General features: G+C 42.7%; 1 protein-coding gene across 1 annotated transcript in view; it reads left to right on the top strand.

Annotated features, from left to right (window-relative positions):
• plxnc1 (plexin C1) overlaps positions 1–24,423 on the top strand; it is a 129,740-nt gene that overhangs the window by 74,707 nt on the left and 30,610 nt on the right. The window contains exons 15-23 of the mRNA XM_072562355.1: positions 1,486–1,576; positions 4,796–4,993; positions 5,090–5,245; positions 8,575–8,680; positions 16,628–16,729; positions 18,622–18,731; positions 18,865–18,921; positions 22,455–22,579; positions 23,926–24,121. Of these exons, the coding sequence (XP_072418456.1) occupies positions 1,486–1,576; positions 4,796–4,993; positions 5,090–5,245; positions 8,575–8,680; positions 16,628–16,729; positions 18,622–18,731; positions 18,865–18,921; positions 22,455–22,579; positions 23,926–24,121 (1,141 nt within the window). The remainder of the gene's footprint in view (positions 1–1,485; positions 1,577–4,795; positions 4,994–5,089; positions 5,246–8,574; positions 8,681–16,627; positions 16,730–18,621; positions 18,732–18,864; positions 18,922–22,454; positions 22,580–23,925; positions 24,122–24,423) is intronic.

A 24,423-nucleotide genomic window follows, 5' to 3' on the forward strand; every position in this document is an offset into this window, starting at 1 on the left:
AATGTGAGAAAAAATAGTCTCACCCAGAGGGTGGCAGGAATCTGGAGCTCACTGCCTGTAAAGTTTGTACAGGCAAAAACCCTCAACATTCAAGAAGTATTTAGATGCACACTTGTGATGCCAAGGGATACAAGATTATCAACTAAGTGCTGGAAAATGAGATTGTTTTTGACCAGCACAGCTATGATGGGCCAAGGGGCCTTTATCTGTGCAATAGAGCTCTATGGTTCTGTGACTTCAGCTAAAGAGCAAGATGCTGCCTTCATAACTTTAATGAGGATGACACATTTTGTGCAAACATCAGGCTGTAATATCAGTGAACCATCCTCAATTGTTGCTGTTGTATACTTTTTTAAACTGCTGCTTCTTAATAAACCGTCACTTATAAATGTCTGACTGCTCATATTTTTGTAAACCGTGCCACAAATGCCCAAAGTCCCATAGCAGTATCACCTGCAAGTTCACCTCCACGCCACCCACTCTCCTGGTTTGGAAATATATCACCTTTCCTTCAGTGTCACTGGGTCAAAATCCTGTAACTCCCTTCCCAGTGGCACTAAGTGTCCCTGCACACTGTACTGATTCAGAAAGGCTACTTTCTTAAGTGCAGTTAAGGATCAACATGAAACCCTGGCCCATACCCCATGAATGAACAAAATGATACAATTATTTAAATGCCAAATTTGAAATTTTTCAAGAAAACGTGAATGGATAAAGTAAAAATACATATCAGTCCATAAGTAACTATACAACCTCTAATCATATGACTTTGGAATACATCAATATACATGCAACAGCTTCATTTTAAATCAGGTCTGCACAATTTCTTTGAAAATATCAAATTCAAAATGGTGGTTCTGTGGTTAGCACTGCTGCCTCACAACGCCAGGGTCCCAGGCTCAATTCCACCCTTGCTCGACTCTATGACTGTCTCTATGGAGTTTGCACATTCTCCCTGTGTCTGGGTTCTTGCAGTGCTCTGGTTTCCTCCACAATCCAAAGATGTGGATTGGCCATGCAGAGTTGTGCCATAGGCAGATAGTCATGGTAAACGCAGCATTACAGGGGCAGGGTGGGATGCTTTTCATCAGGTTGGTGCAGACTTAATGGGTCGAATGGTCTCTACCTGCATTGTAGGAGAAAAAAAAAATCAAAAGAAGGGTGATCCCAATGTCAAATTACAGATCCTACACAGAAGGATCCTGGGACTGCAGGGTAAAAGGTTAATTGTTGAGCATGTTCATTGGAAGTTATGTAAATGATAATGTCATGATCACATGATGATGGCCAGATAGTACATAGCTAAAATCTGTTTAGAAAGAGTTACGTTGAAAAGTCTTCAGACTCTGATACAGCATCTTTTCATAGAGTATTACACCAAAACATCCTTGAATAAAAGCATACCAAGAACAGCTCAAGGCCCCAATAACCATGTTGTCTGCTGACATTTATTTTGTATTGACACACCAAATTTGCTTTTTCCAGTGGAGGCCGAGCCATTACAATAAGTGGCATTAACTTAGACGTGGTTGAATGGATGCAGATTTCGTTAACAAGAAACTCCAAGGATCTGAATGTGAGTTCATTTGATTTTCAGTAACTGTAGCTTTCCTCAGTTAATCACAAATAAAGTACAGTGAAGTCTCATTGAGTCAAATTTGGATAACGTGAAACTCCAGTTCTGCTGACTGTCAATCATTCCTGGTGACAAAATGACAAAATCAGTGGAATGATGTTGCCAGGTTTGGAGTGTTTGAGCTATAGGGAGTAACTGAATAGGTTGGGGCTATTTTCCCTGGAGCATCAGAGGCTGAAGGGGTGACCTTACAGAGGTTTATACAAAAATGAGGGGCATGGATAGGCTGAATAGCCAAGGTCTTTTTTGCCAGGGTGGGAAAATGCAAAGCTAGAAGACATGGATTTATGGTGAGAGGGGAAAGATTTAAAACAGACCTAGGAGGGTTCCTTTCCACACAGAGTGCAGTGTGTGTATGGAATGAACTGCCAAAGAAGAACATAGAATATTACAGCGCAGTACAGGCTCTTTGGCCCTCAATGTTGCACTGACCTGTGAAACTAATCTGAAGCCCATCTATCCTACACTATTCCATTATCATCCATATGTTTATCCAATGACCATGTAAATACCCTTAAAGTTGGCGAGTCTACTACTGTTGCGGGCAGTGCGTTCCACTCCCTTACTACTCTCTGAGTAAAGAATCTACCTCTAACATCTGTCTAATATCTATCATTCCTCAATTTAAAGTTATTCCCCTCATGCTAGCCATCACCATTCAAGGAAACAAGCTCTCTCTAGTCACCCTATCTAACCCTCTAATTATCTTGTATGCCTCAATTAAGTCACCTCTCAACCTTCGTCTCTCTAATGAAAACAACTTCAAATCCCTCAGCCTTTCCTCATAAGACCTTCCCTCCATACCAGGCAATATCCTGGTAAATCTCTTCTGCACCCTTTCCAAAGCTTCCACATCTTTCCTATAATGTGACAACCAGAACTGTTTGCAATACTTCAAGTGTGGCCGCACCAGAGTTTTGTACAGCTGTAGCATGATCTTGTGGCTCCAAAACTAAACCCCTCTACCAATAAAAACTAACACACCATACACCTTCTTAACAACCCTATCAACCTGAGTGGCACCTTTCAGGGATCTATGCACATGGACCCAGAAATCTCTCTGCTCATCCACACTATCAAGAATCTTACCATTAGCCCAGTACTCTCTATTCCTGTTACTCCTTCCAAAGCGAATCACCTCACACATTTTTGCATTAATCTCCATTTGCCACCACTCAGCCCAGCTCTGCAGCTTATCTGCATCCCTCCGTAGTCTGCAACATCCTTCAGTAATATCCACAACTCTACCGACCTTAATGTCATCCGCAAATTTAGTAATCCACCCTTCAATGCCCTCATCCAGGTCACTAGTGAAAATGGCAAACGGTAGTGGCCCCAAAACAGATCCTTGCATATACCATTAGTAACTGAACTCCAGGATGAACATTTCCAATCAACCACCACCCTTTGTCTTCTTACAGCTAGCCAATCTTTGATCCAAACTGCTAAATCACCTTCAATGCCATGCCTCTGTATTTTCTGCAATAGCGTACCGTGGGGAACCTTATCAAACACTTTACTGAAATCCAAATGCATCACATCAACTGCTTTACCCTTGTCCACCTGTTGGGTCACCTTCTCAAATAACTCAATAAGGATTGTGAGGCACAACCTACCCCTCACCAAAACTATGTTGATGATCCCTAATCAAATTATTCCTTTCTAGATGAATATAAATCCTATCTCTTATAATCCTTTCCAACACTTTACCAACAACTGAAGTAAGGCTCACTGGTCTATAATTACCAGAGTTGTCTCTACTCCCCTTCTTGAACAAGGGGAGAACATTTGCTATCTTCCAGTCTTCTGGCACTATTCCTGTAGACAATGAGGACATAAGGATCAAAACCAAAGGCTCTGCAATCTCCTTCCTAGCTTCCCAGAGAATCCTAGGATAAATCCTATCTGGCCCAGGGGATTTATCTATTTTCACACTTTCTAAAATAGGTAACACCTTCTCCTTATTAACCTCAATCCCATCTAGACTTATAGCCTGTATCTCGGTATTCTCCCCAAAAACATTGACAAAAGGTGAAGGCTGGTACGATTACAGCATTTAAAAGTCCTCTGGATGGGTATATGAATTTAGAGAGATATGGGCCAAGTGCTAGCAAATGGGATTAGATTAATTTAGGATGTTGGCATGGACAGGTTGGACCAAAGGGTCTGTTTCGGTGCTGGACATCTCTATGATTCGATGATGTCTGCAATAAATGGAAATTCTCAATTAACTGACTCTGGATTAGTTTAAGCCAGCCACAAGACTACAGCAACCAACTGCACCACAGCAGTGCCCACACGAGCCTTGGGACCCTGGACAGAAAAATAACCCATTTGACACTGAAATCTCGCTGTGGAGAAACCTAAATCCTGTGAGCAGGTGTAAAGTTTAAAATTCTGCCTATCAGAGAGAAAGTGAAGTTGATGTTGCAAAGTGGGAGATTCTATCACTGAGTTTGTCGACCATTCTAAAACAGAATGCCAGACAGGCACATTTGTTTGCAACCAAAATAGAAATTGCTGGAAAAGCTCAACAGGTTTGGCAGCATCTGTGGAGAGTAATCAGAGTAAACACTTCAGATCCAGTGACTCTTGCTCAGAAGTGATGGTAGCTCAGAAAATATTGGCTTTTATGCAGAAGTTAGGGTGATAGATGGGCTAAGGAGTGAATGATAGTTGGAGATAGAGCCCAAAGAGAGAGAAGGACAGTTGGAGAGGCACAGGAGTGGATAATGATCAGGCAGGGTGAGTGACTGGCTATTAATGGTGACTGTTAGTGTCTAACAACGGGTTGTGTGTTATGGCAAATGATGTGATAACAAGGCCTGGTGTGTGGGGTTGGGGTAAGGACATAGGCGAGCTCAAGCCCTGAAGTTGTTGAACTCGATATTGAGTCCAGAAGGCTGCAGGGTGTCCACGTGGAAAATGAGGTGCTGTTCTTCCAGCTTCTGCTGCCAACATTTGTTGGCAAATTGTGTCCTGTGGGAGCCTTCAAAGCTTCGTTGAGCACAATTTTGTGCGACCCCTTGGATTTGATTCACAGTGACTTCACTGTATTTAGTTGCAATGGAACTGATTCACTTTTACATTAATGGCAAATGCATAAGTTAATCTTTTACATTATTTATCCTATATCAATCTTCTCTGTTTGTGGGACAGAACTGTACACGTCGTAATTTGGTCTGGGTCTGTGACTCACCATCTGTGAAGGGCAGGGGAATCCTGGATACGCATCCCTTGTTATTCACTATGTCAAAAATAAAGCAGCAAGAGATCAACATGACATACCAAGAGGACCCTGAATTCTACAATTTCTCAATGACTTCTGATGACCAAAAATCTTTGATATCTGTGGTGGTAAAAATTATTTAATTTCCTCATTTAATTGGCCCTTCTTCAGGTCTCATTTGTCTTAAGGCTCTCTCTAGCCTTCCTGTCTTATTTATTTTACAGAAAAAGAAAGATAATTTGCAACTTGACAAAAGCGAACTGAAGATTTCTGTTCTGAGAAGCAAGGGAGGCCGAACAAAATGTAATGTTACAGAGGTGACAGAAGATAAGATAAAATGTGAACTGAATGAGTCCAACTCTTCAATATCCAAAGTGGAAGTAAGTTCAAGGGGATGGGTATGATCAGGTTGTTTCACAAATCACTGGTTGGCCCTCAGTGGGAGTGTTGTGTCCAATTCTGGCCACCGTCCTTTAGAAAGACAATCAGGGCCTTACAAAGAGCTCAGAATAATTACTTAAAGAAGATACAGTGAAGAGGAGATTTGATGGATCAGTTCAAGATTGATGAAGGACTAGGATAGAATTCTAGTGAAAGACTGTTAACATTTGGCTGGAGATTCACAAACTTAAGGCAATTGGCAAAAGCCCTAGAAGAAAGATGAGATGTTGTTATCCGGTGAATTAGATATTTGGTCAGAAGTCATATGACACCAGGTTATAGTCCAACAGGCACTCCACCTGACGAAGGGATAGCTGTGTGATTTCAAATAAATCCAGGTTGGACTATAACCTGGAGTCATGTGACTTGTGACTTTGTCCATCCCAGTTCAACATTGGCATCTCCACATCATGAACGTTTAGAGGAAGCAGATTCAATGGTAAATTTCAAAGGGAGTTTGGATAAATGCTCAAAAAGGGAAGATTTACATGATTTTGGGGAAGGAGAATGGGACAAATCGAATAGCTCTTTCTTTAGAGAGCTGACACGGACACCGTGGGAGGAAGTGAGGACTGATGCTGGAGATCAGAATCAAGAGTGTGGTGCTGGAAAAGCACAGCAGGTCAGGCAGCATCTCAGGAGCAGGAAAGTCAACGTTTCAACCATAAGCTCTTCGTCAGGAATGAGGCTTGTGAGCCAAGGGATCTAAGAAATAAATGGGAAAAGTGTGGGACTGGAGGAAAGGTAGCTGAGAATGCGATAGGTAGATGGAGGTGGGAGTGAAGGTGATAGGTCAAAGAGGAGAGTAGAGCGGATAAGTGGGAAGGAAGATGTTCAGGTAGGACAGGTCATGAGGGTGATGCCAAACTGGAAGGTTGTAACTGGGATAGGGTGGGGAGAGAGGAAATGAGGAAACTGGTGAAATCCACATTGATCCCGTGTGGTTGGAGGATCCCAAGGTGGAAGATGAGGTGATCTTCCTCCAGGTGTTGGGTGGTGAGGGAGTGGCGATGGAGGAGCCCAGGATCTGCATGTCTTTGGTGGAGTGGGAGGGTGAGTTGAAGTGTTCAGCCGCAGGGTGGTGGGGTTGGTTGGCGTGTGTGTCCAGGAGATGTTCTCTGAAGCACTGTGCAAGGAGGTATCCTGTCTCCCCAGTGTAGAAGAGACTGCATCGGGAGCAACGGATACAGTAAATGACATGTGTGGAGTGCAGGTAAAATGCTGATGGATGTGGAACGCTCCTTTGGGGCCTTGGATGGAGGTGAGGGGAGAGATGTGGGCGCAGGTTTTGTAATTCCTGTGGTGGTAACAGAAGGGAGGATGGGTTGGTCGGTGGCATGGACCTGACAAGAGTCGCAGAGAGAATGGTATTAACAGAAAGCAGATGTGGAAGGAGGGTAATATATCTCTGGAGGTGGGGTCCGTTTGTAGTTGACAGAAATGGCGAAGGATGATGTGATGTATCCGGAGGTTGGTGGGATGGAAGGTGAGGACCGGGCTGTTCTGTCCTTGTTGTGGTTGGAGGGGTAGGGTTCGAGGACGGAGGTATGGGAAGTAGATGAGATGCACTGGAGGGCATCATTAACCACGTGGGCAGGGAAATTGAAGTCTTTGAAGAAGGAGCCCGTCTGGAGTGTTCTGTGGTGTAATTGGTCTTCCTTGGGGGAAATGCGGCAGAGGTGGAGGAATTGGGAATAATGGACAGCATTTTTACAGGAGGCAGGGTGGGAGGAGTTGTAGTCCAGGTAGCTGTGGGAGTTGGTAGGTTTGTAGAAGATGTCCATGTTGAGTTGGTCACCGTTGATGGCGATGGAGGGGTCCAGGAAAGGGAGGGAGGTGTTTGAGATGGTCCAGGTGAACTTCAGATTGGTGTGGAATGTGTTAGTGAAATTGATAAACTGTTCAATCTCCTCTTGATCACTTTATCTACCTGAACACCATAATATATAGGAGCAGAATTTGGCCAGTCAGCCCATTGAATGTGCTCTGCCATTTGATTATGCCTGATATATTTCTCAACCCAATTCTACTGCCTTCTTCCCATAACCCCTTGATCCCCTTACTAATTCAGAAGTTATCTATCTCTGTCTTCAATACACTTGAATCCATAATAACTTGGCCTCTTCAGCTTTCTGTGGAAATAAGTTCCTCATATTAACTACCTGCTGACTGGAGAAATTCCTACTCATGTCAGTTCTAAAGGGTTGTCCCTTCACTCTGAAGCTGTGCCCTTAGTTCCTAGTCTCTTCTACTAGCAGAAACAGTTTCTCCATGTCCACCCAATCCAGGGCTATCTATATTCTGTAGGTTTCAAGTACAGACCCAGAGTCCTCAACCGCCTCTCATATGACAAACCCTTCATTCCCAAGATTATTCTTGTGAACATCCTCTGGACCCCCTCCAATGCCAGTGCAAGCTTCCTTAGATACCTGTGTAGCTACCTTCAGCAATCGATGGGCTTTCCTTGGAAAGTCTCTTTGTCCTTCTCAGTTTACAATAGCTCTCTCCCAAACTCTCATTATTGGGATCCTATTGAAAAGTTCCCCTTTTACCCACTTCTCCTGCATCTGCCTTTCTATTTGTTAGCTCCTCAATTCTCTGCAACAAATTCCAGGCATGCCCCAATAAAGGAAAACAACAATGTTGTGGCTAGAGCCATGGATAGGAATGGAAGAGCCTCCAACCTGCCAAGGAATCTCTCCCACTCTTACTGCCTGCCATTGGTATGTTTTAGAAGGATTTATGAGCTGAAACTCACTATTTGGCCCATGTTACAAATTTCCTTGGTCATCAAGTCCTGGAGGAGGACTTGAAACTGGTGCACTTGGTTCAGTGGTAGTGGTGTACCTACTGTGCCACGGGATCTCTTTGTCTTCAATCGTTGGCAAATAACTGATGACCTTTCTTCACCCTTCCTGAAGATGTGCAGCTGACCAATAGGATGTAAGTGAGGCCCCAAAGTTAAAAGTAACCCAGACAGGCAGTCTGCTCACCAAGCCAAAACCTTGCACCACACTGAGCTCCAAAATGAACCTTGCTCCATTCTGAGCCCTGGGAATGCCTCCTCCATTATTCTGCACACCCCAGAAGGCATATCTAGTCAGAGAACATTCATCATAAATAATGAAGAGTAATTTCTCTGGTCAAATCGCAAATATTTCCTCTTAGTGACACATCTGACTTCACACCCGTTTACATAACTCAGGTTAAATTGGTGGAATGTGGTAGAATACATCCCAAATATGTTAAAATTGTGTTTTCTTATTAGGTGAAAGTTGGTGATTATGTGAAACATTTAAGCTCACCACCCAGTAACAAGTCCATTTTTGCTATACTGATTTTGATACCTGTTATGCTGCTCCTTTTCATCATTGGTGAGTATTTAATGTATGTTTTGTTAAAATTTCAAAGCATTTCTACAAAATGACTAATCACTCTTGGTCCTGCTTCTTTTGTCTTTTATCTTTTTCTAAGTGGTTTCTCTTGGTCTGCTGCTTGACTAAAGACAGGAAGGCTACGGAGAGGGAGAGGATGGTTTTGAGGAAGGGGTGGATAGACAGATATCTGGGCTGGAAGGATGATCAGGGAATGTAAATGGAATGGTGTAGAGAATGGATAAATGGATGAAATGAGTGATAAATGAAGAGAGAGAAAGAGCTGGGTGGGTAGTTGAAAGAAAGATGCCTGAATTGGAGTTGAATGGATGAATAGAAAAATATAATAATTGAAGCATATGGAATATAAGTACTAACCATCAGTACCTTGTGAAAGCCTGAAGAAATCATTATTTATGGGATGCTGCTTATTGAATTTGTTTTGTACGATGATGGATAAATTTATGTGTCATCATACGGCTCCGTAGATGTTGATTAATTTGTCAGAATGACCGGTAAGTTTATAATGTCATTTTTCCATTGTAGTTTAATGCTTTTACATTGAAGTCGTTTGTTCAGCTTCTTCTCCTGTGCGTTCTCTGTCTCTCTCTCTCTCTCTCTCTCTCCTAAATCTTTGTGACAAACATCTGCAACGTTTACCCGCCTGAACTTGAGTCTGTCTTTAGATTCCACCCCACCTCCTGCACTGTCCTCTCTTACGTGCTCTTGCTCATAAGACCCACTCCTCCCTCCACAATCCTCTTTTAAACAAACTGTAGAACACTCAGCTTCCTTCCTTGCTTCCTGATTTTGCTCATGATTCCCTTTTCCTTACGCCTGTTTCCCTACTCCTTCAAATCTGCTGTCATCATCCTCTCCTCAACAAACCTATCCTTCATCCTAATGTAGTTTAAAACCACCACCTCATTTTCTTCACTTTCCTTTCCTTAAGGGTTCAGCTGTGGCACTTTCGGTAGCATGATAATCTGCAAGATGCAGACTTCAGTGGAAAGATCAAGGCCCTATCGGTCTTCCTTAATATACCTAAAAGATCCCGTGGTTTTGTTACGAAGAAAAACATGGAGTTCTTCCTTGTGTCTTGGTCAACATTTATCCCTCAATCTTCTTATCCACTTATTATCACTTTGCTCTTTGTGGGAGCTTGCTGTGCACAGATTGGCTGCCATGTTTTCTACATTACAGTAGTGACTACTATTTAAGATGTCCATCACTGTTTGTAAAGCACATTTAGACTGCCAGTGGTTATCAAAGGTGCGATATAAAGGCAAGTTTTTCTTTCTTTGAAGATCCCAGAAATGTTACAGAGTCATAGGTGGCCATTCAGCCCTTCATGCAACCAAAGGTGATTCAGTGAGCCTCATGACTTTGTGACCATGCACATGCCTTTTTTCCCATATCCTTGCATGTTGCTCCTATTTAAAGCATCACCCAATGCCCTCCTGAATGCTCTAATTGAACCTGCCTCCACCTCAGTTCCAGGCAGTACATACCAGTCTTTAACTACTTGCTGAGTGAAAAAGCTTTTTCTCACATCACTGTTGTTATATTTGCAAATCACATGAAACCTGTGCCCTCTCATTCTTGATCCTTCTATAAGCGGGGACAGCTTCTCGCTTTCTACTCTGTCTAGACCTCTCTTGATTTTGGGAACATCCATCAGATCTCCTCTTAGCTGTCTCTTTTTCATGAAGAACAGCCCATCCAACCTCTTCAACCTATCCTCATCACTGAAGTCTCTTATCTCTGGGACCAGTTTGTAAATACTGTACTCTCTGCACTTTCTCAAAAGTGATCATGTCCTTTGCATACTGTGATGCCTAGGACGGTATACCGTTCTCCAGTTGAGGTCTAACAAATATCTTCTGTAAGTTCAGCATCATCTTATTCTGTGCTCCTATTAATAAAGCCAAGGATGCTGTATGCTTTATTAAGTGCTGTCTCCACTGTCCTGCCACCTTTAATAACCTGTAGACATATACTCCCACGTCCCTCTGTTCCTGCACCCCCTTAAGTATTGTAACCACATTTTTATATTTTCTGCCAAAGTTCTTCCTACTACAGTGTATCACCTCACACTTTTCCACATTGAACTTCATCTACTTGTTGGGCCGAAGGGCCTGTTTCCACACTGTAGAGAATCTAATCTAATCTAATCTACTGACAAAGAACAAAGAGAAGAACAGGCCCTTTGGCCCTCCAAACCTTCACCTCATTAAACTAAAAAAAACAACCTTCTGCCCTTATTCAGTTAATATCCCTCTATTTCTTCCCTATTCATGTAACCATCCAGATGTCTCTTAAATGTCACCAACGTACCTGCTCTCACCACCTCTTCTGGCAGTCCATTCCAGGCTCCTACCACTGTCGGTGTGAAAACCTTCCCTACCACATATCCCTTAAACTTACCCCTCTCACTTTGAACCTGTGCCCCCTTGTAATTGAAACTTCATCCACGGAAAAAAAGCCTCTAACTATCCGCCATATTTATGCCTCTCATAACTTTGTAGACCTCTATCAGGTCTTCTCTCAGCCACTATCTTTCCAGTGAAAACAATCCTAGACATTTTAACCTTTCCTCATAGCCAATGCTCTCAAGACCAGGCGACATCTTGGTGAACCTTCTCTGCACACCCTCCAAACTTCCACTTCCTTCTGGTGGTGTGGTGATCAAAATTGCTCACAATACTCCGATTGCAGCCTAACAAAGGTTTTATATACCTGCAACATAGTTTGCCAACTCATGTACTCCATGCCCTGGCCAATGAAGGCAAGCATGTCTTCTGCTTTCTTAATCAGCTTGGCCACTTGTGTTGCCACATTTAGGGAGCTGTGGACCTGCATGACAAGATCTGCCTATGTGTTAACATTCCTAAGGGTTCTGCCGTTTACAGTATAATTCGCACCTGAATTTGAACCTCCAAAATGCATCACCTCACATTTGTCTGGATTAAACTCCATTTTCCATTTCTGTGCCCAAGTTGTCAATCCGTCTATATTCTGTTGTTTCCTTTCACAGTCATCGGCACTATCAGCAACTCTACCAGTCTTTGTGCCATCTGCAAACTTACTAATAAGACCACCCACATTTTCCTCCAGATCATTTATATATCCTACAAACCACAGAGGACCTAAGAGCACCACTAATTACCAGTCTCCATTCTGAAAAACACCCTTCCACCACTATCTCTGTCTTCTAAGACCAAGCCATTTTTGTTTCCATCAAGCCAACTTACCCCGCATCCCATGTGATTTTAGTTTTTGTACCAATCTGCCATGTGGGACTTTATCAAATGCTATACTAAAGTCCATTAAAAACTGCATTTACAGGCCTTCCCTTATCAATAATCATTGTCACCTGTTCAAAAAGGCTCAATCAGGACCATCTGTCTATTCCATCAACTTCTTTGTCAGTGTCCTTCTGAACTTCTACACTGTCACCCTCACAGTTTACAATGCTTGCAAGTTTCTTTTATCTACAAACTTTGATATTGCCCCTTGCACATAAGATCGAGATATCTCTGATTTAATTTGATTTATTATTGTCACGTACTTAGGTTACAGCGACAAGTTTTGTTTTGTGTTCAGTACAGGCATTAGGATAGTAGAATAGAGCAAGGAATACAGTGTTATGGCTGCAGGGAAGGTGTACAGAGAGCAAGATCAACATTAAATTTAAAATTCAGGAAAAGCAATGGTCTCGCTGCTCCTCCTGTAGTACCCCAATACAAATCTTCTTCCAGCCTGAAAAATATTCATTGACCACCACCTTTTGTTTCCTTACATCTGATCAATATTGCCTCTGTCCCTTTTATTCCACATGTTTTAACACTTTTTCACAATTCTGTTGTGTGATTCTGTGTCAAATGGCATCTGGAAACCCATGTGTGTTGTAACACTGAAGTAACTGAGGAACATTTAGGATTGAAATAAAGAAACATTTTCTCACTCAAAAAGTAGAATTCTATATATGCATGGAACTCTCTACCATAGTCGGCTGTGAAGACTAAGTCACTGAATATATTCAGGAAAGACATAGATAAATTGTTATATTTTAAAGCCTTCAAGTGGTATGGGGAGAAAATGGGGATATGGTGTTGAGGTAGAGGATCAGCATGGTCCTAGTAAATGGCACAGGATGTCACGCAATTACCTACTCTTGCTCCTGTTTCTATGTAAAAGCATTAACCTCATTGAGCCTTTGCTATCTCTTCAAAGATCTATATCAGATTAGACATAGCTTGATTTCTCCTTTAGAAATCCATGCTGGTTCTTCCTAATTAATCTTTTCCCATAATTCTATCCTGAATAATTGTTTCTAGAAGTTATCCCACTCACTGAAGTTAAACTGACTGGTCTGTAATTGTGGGACTTTTGCTTACAATCCTTTTACAACAAGGGTGTAATTTCGGTTCTCCAGCCCTCTGGCACCACCACTGAGTTTGGGGAAAACTGGTGAGTGCACCTGCAACTTCCACTCTTATTTCCTACAATATCCTTCAATGCATCTCAGACAGTCCCTGTGCCTTGTCAACTTTAAGTACTAGCAGTCTATTCAATATTTTCTCCTTATTAATTTTGAGCTCTTTTAGAGAGTCAAACAGCCATAAAGCACAGAAGAGACCCTTTGGTCCATTTGGTTTATGCTGACCTGTCTTTCCTATCAATCCCACTTTCCATTATTAGGCCCCTAAACCTTGAATGTGACGATATTTGAAGTACTCATTTGGGTTCTTTTAAAAGTTATGAGTTTTCCCACCTCCGAGTCAGTCCATTCTCCCGTCACCCTCTGGGTGAATTTTGTTTTCCTCAAATCCCCTCTAAACCTTCTGCCTTTCACTTTAAAATTATGCTCCCTCACTATTGACCCTTCAACTGAGGAGAACAGCAGGTTTCTATCCATCCTGTCCATGCCCCTCATAATCTTTTACACCTCTATTATGTCCCCTCATCCTTTTCTGAAAACAACCCAAGCCTATCCAATCTCTCTTCACAAATAATGTGCTCCATCCCAGGCAACATCCTGATGAATCCCCTTTGTACCCTCTCCAGTGTAATCACATCCTTCCTATAGACTACACGCTAAACTCCAGCTGTGGCCTAACCAAAATGCTGTACAGCTCCAACATAACCTTCCTGTTCTTATAATCTACTCCACAACTGTTAAAGCCAAGCATCCTCTATGCCTTCATAACAGCCTATTAAACTGACCTGCCACCTTCAGATATCTGTGGACAAGCATCCCAAAATCTCTCTGACCTTCCTAGTGCCCTTCTGTTCATTGAGTACTCCCATGTCTTGTTAGTTCTTCCTGAGCGCATCACCTCATACCCTTCCAGGGTTAAATTCCATGTACAACTGATTTGCCCATCTGACCAACCCATCAATATCTTCCTTCACCTTCTTCACCTTCAACCACCTGGCCAATCTTCGTGTTATCCATGAACTCATTATCATCCCCCATTAGAATGCCTCCCCTGTCAATGTGGCCTGGGTAGCAGGTCCCTCTTTGGCAAAGACAGATGTTAAAATTTTAATTTAACTCCTCAGCCGTGACCATTGCCACTTCGGAAATCCCCTTTTTAGTTCCTGATCAGCCCAATTCTTCACTTAACCACTGGTGTGTTTTTAAAAGACTTTGGTATTTTCCCCCTTTATATTGGCCCTGAGTCTTCTCAAAATCCATGTTTGCTTCTCTAGTATGTTTTCTCAGTTCCTCATTGAAAATCCCTTGAGTATGATGCCACGTCAAGCTGCTCTTTCCCTCAGTTTACTCTGAATTCCTCCAGTCAGGGTTTTTGTGTAAACTGAGTGTCTGATGCTATAGCCATACCTCCACTCAGACTGCTGCCTTCCAGCTCGACTAGGACCCTCACTCAGCTCAGCTGCTCTGTGACCTTGCCTGAGTTACTTGTAGAATTGATTATTCTTATGCTGCCCTGACCGGTTTCCCATTATCCACTTGACATAAATGTATGCTCATCCTAAACTCTGATGCTTGTATCTAAACTTGCTCCAAATTCTACTCACCTGCCACTTCCATGATCATTGACTTTCAGTGACTTCTTATCTCACATCTCACAATTTTAAAATTTGTATCTCATATTCCAGCCCACCCATGATCTTTCCCCTCTTGACCTTTGTCATTTCCTGCAGCCCCATAATTCTGTGAGACTGCAATGCTCCTCTCATTGTAGCATCTTGCACACTCCATTTTGAATCACTCTACTCATGGCCAGCACGTTTTCAGTTGTTCAGGCTGTAATATCTAGAATTTCCACCTTAAGCCTATTTGCCTTCCTACATCTCTCTGTCCTTAAAAATCTCCTTAAAATCTGCCTCATAGTCAAGATTTGGTCACCTTCTGTGCCTAGGTCCCTCACTATGCCTCCCCACATGTCGCCCCTAACTCCCCAGAGCATGCGCACTATCTGCAAAGCTGAAGTCAGGAGTGTGATGATAAACTCTCCAATTGTCTGGATGCATATGGTTCCAGCAAAACTCAGTGCAATTCAAAAGAAAGAGACTGGTTTAATTGGCACCCCAGCTACCACCTTCAATATTCACTCCTTCCATCACTAAAACGCAGAAGGCAACTCAGAGCAGTACAAAGGCTCAGTGTTTCACTGGGATAAGTTCAGGGAGACTGGGTTCAATTCCACCCTTGAGTGACTATCTGTGTGGAGTTTACACATTCTTCCCATGTCTGCGTGGGTTTCCTGCGGGTGCTCCAGTTTCTTCCCACAGTCCAAAGATGTGCAGGTCAGTTGGATTGACCATGCGAAATTTCTCATTGTGTCCAGAGATGTGAAGGTGAGATGAATTAGTGGCCTGCTTCCACACTATAGAGGTTTAATGATTCTATATGTATCATCTACAAGATACATTGCAGTAGCTCAGCAAGACAGAGATGCCCTCTCTATCATCTCAGAGGACAAAGGCAACAGATTCATTGGAACACCTGCAGGTTCCCCTCCAAGTCACTCACCATCCTGACATGGAAATTTAATTAAAAGAGCAAAGAACAATACAGCCCAGGAACAGGCCCTTCGGCCATCCAAGCCCACGCTGACACATTATGCCCTTTCATATTAAAACTGTCTTCACTTATAGGATCCATATCCCTCTATTCCCTTCCTATTCATAAACAGTATTCATCTAGATGCTTCTTGAAAGCTGCTATTGTGTCTACTTCCACCACCATCTCTGTTCCAGGCACTCACCTTGTGTGAAAAACGTGCCTCACTAATGTCTTTTAAACAAACCCAGTTTACCAAGCTTTCTTCATAGCTAAAATCCCCCCTACCAGGCAACATCCTTGTAAACATTTTTCTGTACCCTCTCTAAAGCAGCCTCATCCTTCTGGTAGTGTGGTGACCAGAACTGTATTCCATATTCCAAGTGCGGCCGAACAATAGTTCTATAAAGCTGCAACATAACTTGTCTATACTTATACTCAATGCCTCTTCCAATGAAGGCAAGCAGGCCATAGGCTTTTTTTAACCACCTTATCTCCTGGCACTGCCACCTTCAGTATCTGTGTTCCTGCAGTATTACTGCAAACTCCTGAACCTTCAGCCTTAACAACACTGTAAGTGTAAAGGTTCAAAAAGGCACCTTTAAAATCTAATTCTAGGAAAAAATGCTACTTTTCCCACATCAATTAGGAATGGACTACAAATGCTGACCAGGCAGTGACACCATATTCTGTGAAAGGTTTTTGCAACATAAGCTTTTTGTTGCGTATCTTTGACGAACACTGTGTATTATTGTCGAGTAACTAGACCACAGGTCTAAGAATCCCAAATTCTTGCTACAGTTAGATCGCTATTGTTGGGGTTTTTTTTGTCAGAATCACTCCTGCAGTATTTAATCTGATTGGATGTGGAATCTCCTGTTTTTGTTTGATTGAATTCTGCTTGTCTTCAGGTTATTTTTGGGCAATGAGCCGGAAAGCTAAGCAGTACTCTGAGCGTCTAAACATTCAAATGGAACTTCTGGAAAGTCAGTTCCGAAATCAAATTCGTGAAGGTAACTCATTGCAAATATTGAATTCTGACAGTTTCAATTTTATACTGAATATGAGGCAGTCTCTGGTATAAATTGCTTTGGAGTACGGATTATTTTCTATCTGCAAACACTGCATCCCTGTATTCCCATCAGACCTATCACCATCCCGGGATTTGAAAAGAAACTATTACCCGAGCATTTGCAATGATGGGATAATTCCCAACCTCCTGCAGGCCTCTCTCATTTCTGTTTCCAGGTTGGAAATGAACAAAGAGGGCATTTGCCAGATACCCACAAGATCGGATTTTCATTACTTTGGGAAGCAGGCTGAGCACTCCTGGGATGAGAGTGAGAGCTGCTGGCTGCAGATGTGGGCTGGGTACAAGTCCTACAACCCAGCACGGGCACTGAATGGCTGCCCAATGGAAAAATAATGATACCAAAACCTTGCCTCCAGCCCTCACCTTTCACATCCACTCCCCACATATCCTCGCACCCTGCCCCATCTCATACATGACCCTCTTTCCACTCCTAGGTGTCACCTGATATCCCTTGTGCCAACGTATGACCCTGTCCGACCACTCTGGCCCTCTGTAGCTCCTGTGCTAACTTCTGCCCCTACGTCCATCACCCTGACTCTTTCTATCTCCATGTCAAATGAGTGCCAACCCATGAACTCCACCCAGTATCCTTTGCCCTGCCCCTCCATGTCAACACACAATTTTGACCATGGGCAAACCGAACAGCGTTGTTGACATAGTGTGTGCATGGATGGCATCCCTATTTAAACAATATCCTTATTGACTAAAAATAACTAGGAATACAACTGTTTGTTTCATGAGAGATTTGTTGAAATAATTTGAAAAGTGCTTAACATTTCTGACAGTTCTTTGACAGCTTTGATGGTCCTCTAGTGGCTTTGACAGTTCCTATGGATTTATGGACTTTTCAGGCATACCATTGCCTGCATTTCAAATCACAAAGGGTACCTGACACCCTTACTCCCAGGATACCTTTGTGCCCTCCCCTCTTCTGCACTCACCCTTTCACCCACCAAGGGCACCTGTCCTGAGCCACCCCTGAACATCTGAGGATACCCAAAGTACAAGGGTATCTCACATTTCCAAAGGCTAAGCTGTCTGTCCAAATGGATTCAGGGATGGGATTCCCAGTTTTTGGTGATTTCCACATCATATGCTGTAACAGAGAGGATCACCATAGGGGAAGTCTAGGATTTGAGATCTGTTCCTGTTCCTGAATTTCACACTGTTCATGCATTTGGAGAAACCCTCTTGGGACATTCTGAAGTGGAATTAAAGTACTTCAAGAAACATGCAACCCCCATCATCGTGAATTGATACATAAGAGCAGCCTGCAAGATTATATTTACAGGTATCCCCCACTTTACACAATTTCATTTCTGTGGAAGACCTACATAATTACCTGTTTTCGCGAATCCAAAGAGGATTTTCGATATTACAAAAAACAGCGAGACTTTTTCCCACATAAATCATGCACGTTCACTTTACGCCATTTTCAGCTGACGAAAGCTTTCCTGGGAATGCTCTACTTTCGGAAAGCGGGGGCCACCTGTATCCAAATGTTCAGTAGCCATTTTGAAATATGAAGGCTAAAGAATGGGACCATTTCTCAGATATTGCTGAGACCACAAAGATCCTGGTTTTCCAGTGGGGTGTGGTGGTGGTGGAGGGGAGCGGGTGAGTGCAGTTTGCAGTGTAATATTAGAAAAAAAGGTTACCAAGTAATACCAAAGTGAGAAGTTTTTGACTTAAAGAGTAATATTAATTGGGGAATTGCAATCGACTTGTAAATGAAGTGATTGATGGGCAAACATTCTGCACTGACTACACTGAAGTTTACAATGCTGCATCAATTTCATTTTCTTTTACAAGGATTTGTTGAGCTTCAGACTGAGGGATCTGATGTGCATTTAATTGATGATTATGGCAGTATCCCTTTCCTGGATTATAAACATTTTGCTGCCCGAACATTCTTTCCAGAGGTAACCATTGTAACTTGATCTTTTTCAATTCGTTGCATCATCATTCAATTTATTTTGCTTTTGAGTCATGCCAGTGTATCTGTGTCTTAAAATCCTGGGTTCACTCTTGTCCTTTTTATAAATTCCCTCACAGGGCAGCGTGGACAATGTGCCCAACTTTGTAAGAGATCCTATTGTCGCTGCACCTCAGGTTTGTTTTTGTGTCAGTATTTATTGCTTTCTGGAACTTTCTGGTTTGATTTACTGTTGACAATATCTGAACACAGTAGAGAGGGGGGAGTAGTGGAGATGCTGACTCTCCATACTCCACTGAAGCCAAGGGGCAGTCATTCTTCCTGGTTTAATATTTGTCTATTATGAGAGCCTTATTGATGGCGTTGTGTTGACTATGTTTCATGGCTGGGCAAGCATTTATTGCTAGACTCGAATTGTCCCTGTTAGCTGTCTTCTTCAACTGCTTTATAGATTATCTCCCATATTTTCAAAGCTGGGTACATACTATAGAGTTCTACAGTCACACCGCACAGAAACATACTTGTCCATACCAACCTAAATTAATCTAATCCCATTTGCCAGCATTTGGCCCATATCCCTCTAAACCCTTCCTATTCATGTACCCTTCCAGTTGCCTTTTAAATGTTGTACTTGTACCACTTTCTTCCACTTCCTCTGGCAGCTCATTCCATACATGCAACACTGTCTGCATGAAAACGTTGCCCCTGAGGTCCCTTTTAAATCTTGTCCCTCTCACCCTAAACCTATGCCCTCTAGCTTCAGACTCCCCTACCTTAGGGAAAAGGCCTTGGCTGTTTACCCTATCCATGCCCCTCATGATTTTATAAACCTCTATAATGTCATCCCTCAGTCCCTGATGCTTCAGGGAAAACAGCCCCAGCCTATTCAGTCTCTCCCTACAGCTCAAACCTTCCAACCCTGGCAACATTCTTGTCAATCTTTTGTTAACCTTTTCAAATTTAACAACATCTTATCTACAGCAGAGACCAGAATTGAATGCAATATTTCAAAAGTGGCCTCATCGAAGTCCTGTACAACTGCACCATGACCTCCCAACTCCTATACGCAATGCACTGACCAACAAACACAAGGGAAGCACCTTCTTCACCACCCTGTCTGTCTGTAACTCCACTTTCAAGGAACACTAAACCTGCACTCCAAGGTCTCTTCATTTGGCAACACTCCTAGGACCCTACCATTAAGGCTACCTGTGCTGCTGCACTCCTTGGAGTGTAGAGACAACCATACAGTACTGTTAGGAGGGGATTTCAGGATTTTGATCCAGTGACAGTGAAAGAACAGTGATTTTTAGTTCCAGGCCAGTATGTTTTATGGCTTGGAGGAGAACTTGCATCAGGCAGAGTCCCATATGTCTGGTGTCTTCATCTTTCCAGCTGGTAGATGTCATGGGTTTGAAAAGATACTGTCTAAGGATCTGAAATCAGTCACTGCATCTTGTCGATAGCACACACTGCTGCCACTGTGTTGAATAGAATATTAGAACCCCTACAGTGCAGAGAGAGGCCACTTGGCCCATCAAATCTGCACCGACCCGCTGAGGAGTATCCACACCTAACCCCATAACCCTGCACTTCCCACAGCTAATCCACCCTGCCTGCACATCCCTGGACACTATGAGCAATTTATCATGGCCAACCCACCCAGCTTTTGACTGTGGGTAGAAACCGGAGCACCCGGAAGAAACCCATGCAGACACAAAGAATGTGCAAAATCCACACAGATATACACCATAGGGTGGCATGAAACCCGAGTCCCTGGCACTGTGAGGTAGCAGTGCTAACCTGGAGTGGATGTTGAAGGTGGTGCATGGGGTGCCATGTAAACAATGTTAGGCTTCTCAAGTGATATTGGAGTGGCAGTCCTCCAAGTATATTTGATATACCGTCATGCTGCCAGGTTATCTGACTTCACCTGACAAAGGAGCAGCACTCCAAAAACCTGTGATCTCAAATAAACCTGTTGGACCATAACCTGTCGTTTGACTTCTGACCTTGTCCACCCCAGTCCAACACCTTCTGAACCACGCCGTTAGGGGCTTCTCTAGTGAATGAGCAAGTGATAGCAGGCACAGTCCCTGCACCATCCTCCTCTGAGGATGTGTCTTCCTCCTGGTGCAGTTGCAGTTCCCTCTGCAGTGCAAGGATGTGTAAATTGCAGCTAACCACTGCCAACCTGGGCAGCCTTCCGGGTGCATTGCTATCAGACACCCCTGCCCCAGATCTGTCCAGCCACCTGAGTCACAATGTCAGCAGCCCAACAGCTTGCTTTGGACAGCTGCGTGAGTTGGAGTTGTTTCTTCCCTTTGTGTCAGTACTAGTGTCCCCCTCAGGAGTTGCCAGGCATTTCCCTAGAGGGTAGCCCTTGAATATGTGGAGGTATAAAGAACTGTGGGAGATAGGACTGTTCGAGAATGAATGCATCATTGCATTTTCCAGAATATCTTGGACAGATGTTAGTGAAAGCCTTCCATTGATCATTGACCAGTTGTACATTGATGGAGCAGTGTTCCTTCCAGTTGGTGGAGACCTGGGTTTGCCTTGATTGTTACAGATGTACATTCTAGCATGCCCTGTGTCTGTGAAAGTCCAGCCAATGCAGTATATACCAGGACCCTCTGTCTCAGAGTTCCCTCACTGATAGTAAAAAAAATGCAAATTTGGCAAATATGATTTGATTACCTGAGATGTATACTGGTGGGCAGTACACTGTCAAATCCAGCAGATCCCAAAAAGGATCCAAACACAAAAATAAAATCAGGATTCTGATGACCTTCATGCCTGCTGGCAATGCGTATCCAACTTCGAAAATTTGGGAAATCATTTATAAAGTGATGAGTGCACCCTTTGTGAAGAAATCCTGTCAGAGAAAGCATTTATCCGGTTTCAGTCTGAAAACACTCCTCAGTCTTTCTGTCAAGTTCATAGAAATCTCTTAACGGTGGAAGCAGGCCATTCAGCTCATCAAGTCCACACTAACCCTCTGAAGAGCATCCCACCTAGACCTATTCCCCTACTGTTTCCCTCTAATTCTGCATTTCACATGGCTAATCCACCTAGCTTGCACATCCCTGAACACTGTGGGAAATTTAGCATGGCCAATCCCCTAACCTGCATATCATTAGACTGTGAGAGGAAACCAGAGCACCTAGAGGAAACCCACACAGACACAGGCAGAATGTGTAAACTCCACACAGACAGTCACCTGAGGGTGGAATCGAACCTGGGTCCCTGGTGCTGTGAGACAATAATGAGTCACCATGCTGCCCCTGCATCATTTCATAGAATCATTAATACTCACTGAGTTCCTGCCTTGTTTGTCCATGGCATGTTTCACACAGTTCAAGAAAGCCATGCATTGCTTGTTAAAACTGACTCTGGGACAAATACACAATTAATTACCTATTAGTATGTTCAAATAACAGGTCTGCTGGGGGTTTCCTGTCCACTCCTTGTTAAAGATGGAAATTAGCAATGCCATGTTAGGTTTCCTATATGTCAGCAAAGTTTTATTTTTACAGATTTAATGTCCATCACACTGTTCCACCCACCCTCCTCCCAAATCAAATCCATGTATTGAAAGCTATTTCTCTGTTAATACTGAATGCACCATCTTAGGATGAATGCACAGTGATTCTGGAGCTCTAAAGAGGTTTTTGTATGTCTCCCGTAACTGTTTCATTTGATGCAGGCACATGCAAAAGACAAATTGGATGATGGATTCAATGCCTTGTACAACTTCCTGAATAATGAACAGTTTTTGGTGACTCTAATACACAATCTTGAGCAGCAAAAAGACTTCTCTATTAAAGACCGGTTAGTTTTAAACTTCATCTCTTTTGGTTGATACAACTGGGCTTTCTGTAGTTCCCCATCGTTTGGTTTGATCCCATCAGATATACTGAAGCTGATAATGCTGTCTTACAGTGAGATTAACTAGAATGGAACTGAGCTTTTTAATATTAGAACAAACGCAGTCAATAATAACTTGCTTTCCATGCATTCAGGCCTTAATATTTATATCAAGCTTTGGAAGGAAAGATATACCATGTAGTTATTTTCTGTGCAGGTAGATATGGGAATAATGTGTGGATCCTTGGGATTATTGCATATGCTGACTGGAGTACACATGATTACAACCAATGGAATTGATATTGAATGAAATAGAATCAATGATTATCAAAATCTGTGGTCTTTAACTAAATTTGTATTCTACTGAAGAGAGAGAGTCATTGCCAAAGCATTTCATCACGCATTCATTAGGAAAAGCTCCAGAGTGCCAACTTTCAAACCATCAATGATAATTTCCATGAAAACATATGTTTTGGGTAGAAAAAGGATTAGGCCACAGATCTCCTCAAGCCAGTTCTAGATTGTGGCTGTTTTGTAAATCAGCTCTGTTAACTCACCCACAGGTACATATCCCTTGACAGCAATTGATCCCAGGTCTGAAAACTCCAATTTAGTGGGGGGTCGGTTTGAGATTTCCACTCTCCTATGTGTGAAGCAGGACTTCCTGATTTCACTTCAGCATGGCCTTCATAGAATAGTGAAGTTGAGTCCACTTCTGGATTTCTCACAGAAGAAACAGCTCTTCTATCAATGCCCAACTGTCTTTTTAAAATCCCAGTTAGACCACCCAAAATCTTTGAATCTGTCCTTCGAATGGTGGAGTGGTGTTGTCACTGAACTAGAATCCAGAGGCCCAGGCTCATACTTGAATGAGATGTGTTCAATTTCCACCACAGCAGCTGGTGAAATTTAAATACAGTGAATAAAATCTGAAATTGAAAGTTCATCTCAGTTATAATTGTAATATTCACCAATTGTTGTAAAAACTCATTGGTTCACTGATACCCTTCAGGGAAGGCAATCTCCTGTTTTTACCTGGTCTGGCCCACATATGATGCTAAATCCATGGATGTGTGACCCTCTGAAATAGCCGAGCAAATTACAGTTCAAGGGCATTGTAATGGGCAACGATTACTGGCCGAGTCAGTGATGCCCATATCCCATCAAAGGATTGTTTTAAAATAATATTTTATGTCCTGGTATCTTGAATCTGCAAGAGTCCATTTGTATACAGGAGTTCAAGAGAGTAAACATTGAGTTCTGAACTTCTAGCTGTCTTTCTGAAAATACCAACTATCTGTCATTAACAGGTGTAAGTTTGCTTCGTTCCTGACCATTGCGTTTCATAGTAATTTAGTTTATCTGACAAACGTGCTTGATCATCTCCTCAATGATTTGATGGATGAAACAACTGCCCAGCCAAAGCTGCTACTCCGTCGCACAGAGACAGTGGTTGAGAAACTGCTCACTAATTGGATTTCCCTGTGCATGTATGGCTTTTTGAGGGTAAGGACTGTTGTTCACATTATTCTCTGTATTCATGGCGTGCGATCAATGTAATTGTGACCACAATATCACTTTTTATTGAAGCTCGGCTTGCGTTATCAGCCTGTTACATTTTCTAATTCTGAGACTGTGGAAATTGCTGGAATTAATTGTCCACTAACTGCCCTGAGAAGGCTATGGTAATGATGGTGAGCCAACTTCCTGAGCTTCTGAGTAACAGTTTGATATAATTGGGTGGCATTTTGCAGAGTTAACATGGGGAGGTATTATCACGAGACTATTAATCCAGAAACTCAGCTAAT

This window comes from Chiloscyllium punctatum, chromosome 44 (assembly GCF_047496795.1).
Source record: "Chiloscyllium punctatum isolate Juve2018m chromosome 44, sChiPun1.3, whole genome shotgun sequence".
Classification (NCBI taxonomy): Eukaryota; Metazoa; Chordata; class Chondrichthyes; order Orectolobiformes; family Hemiscylliidae; genus Chiloscyllium; species Chiloscyllium punctatum.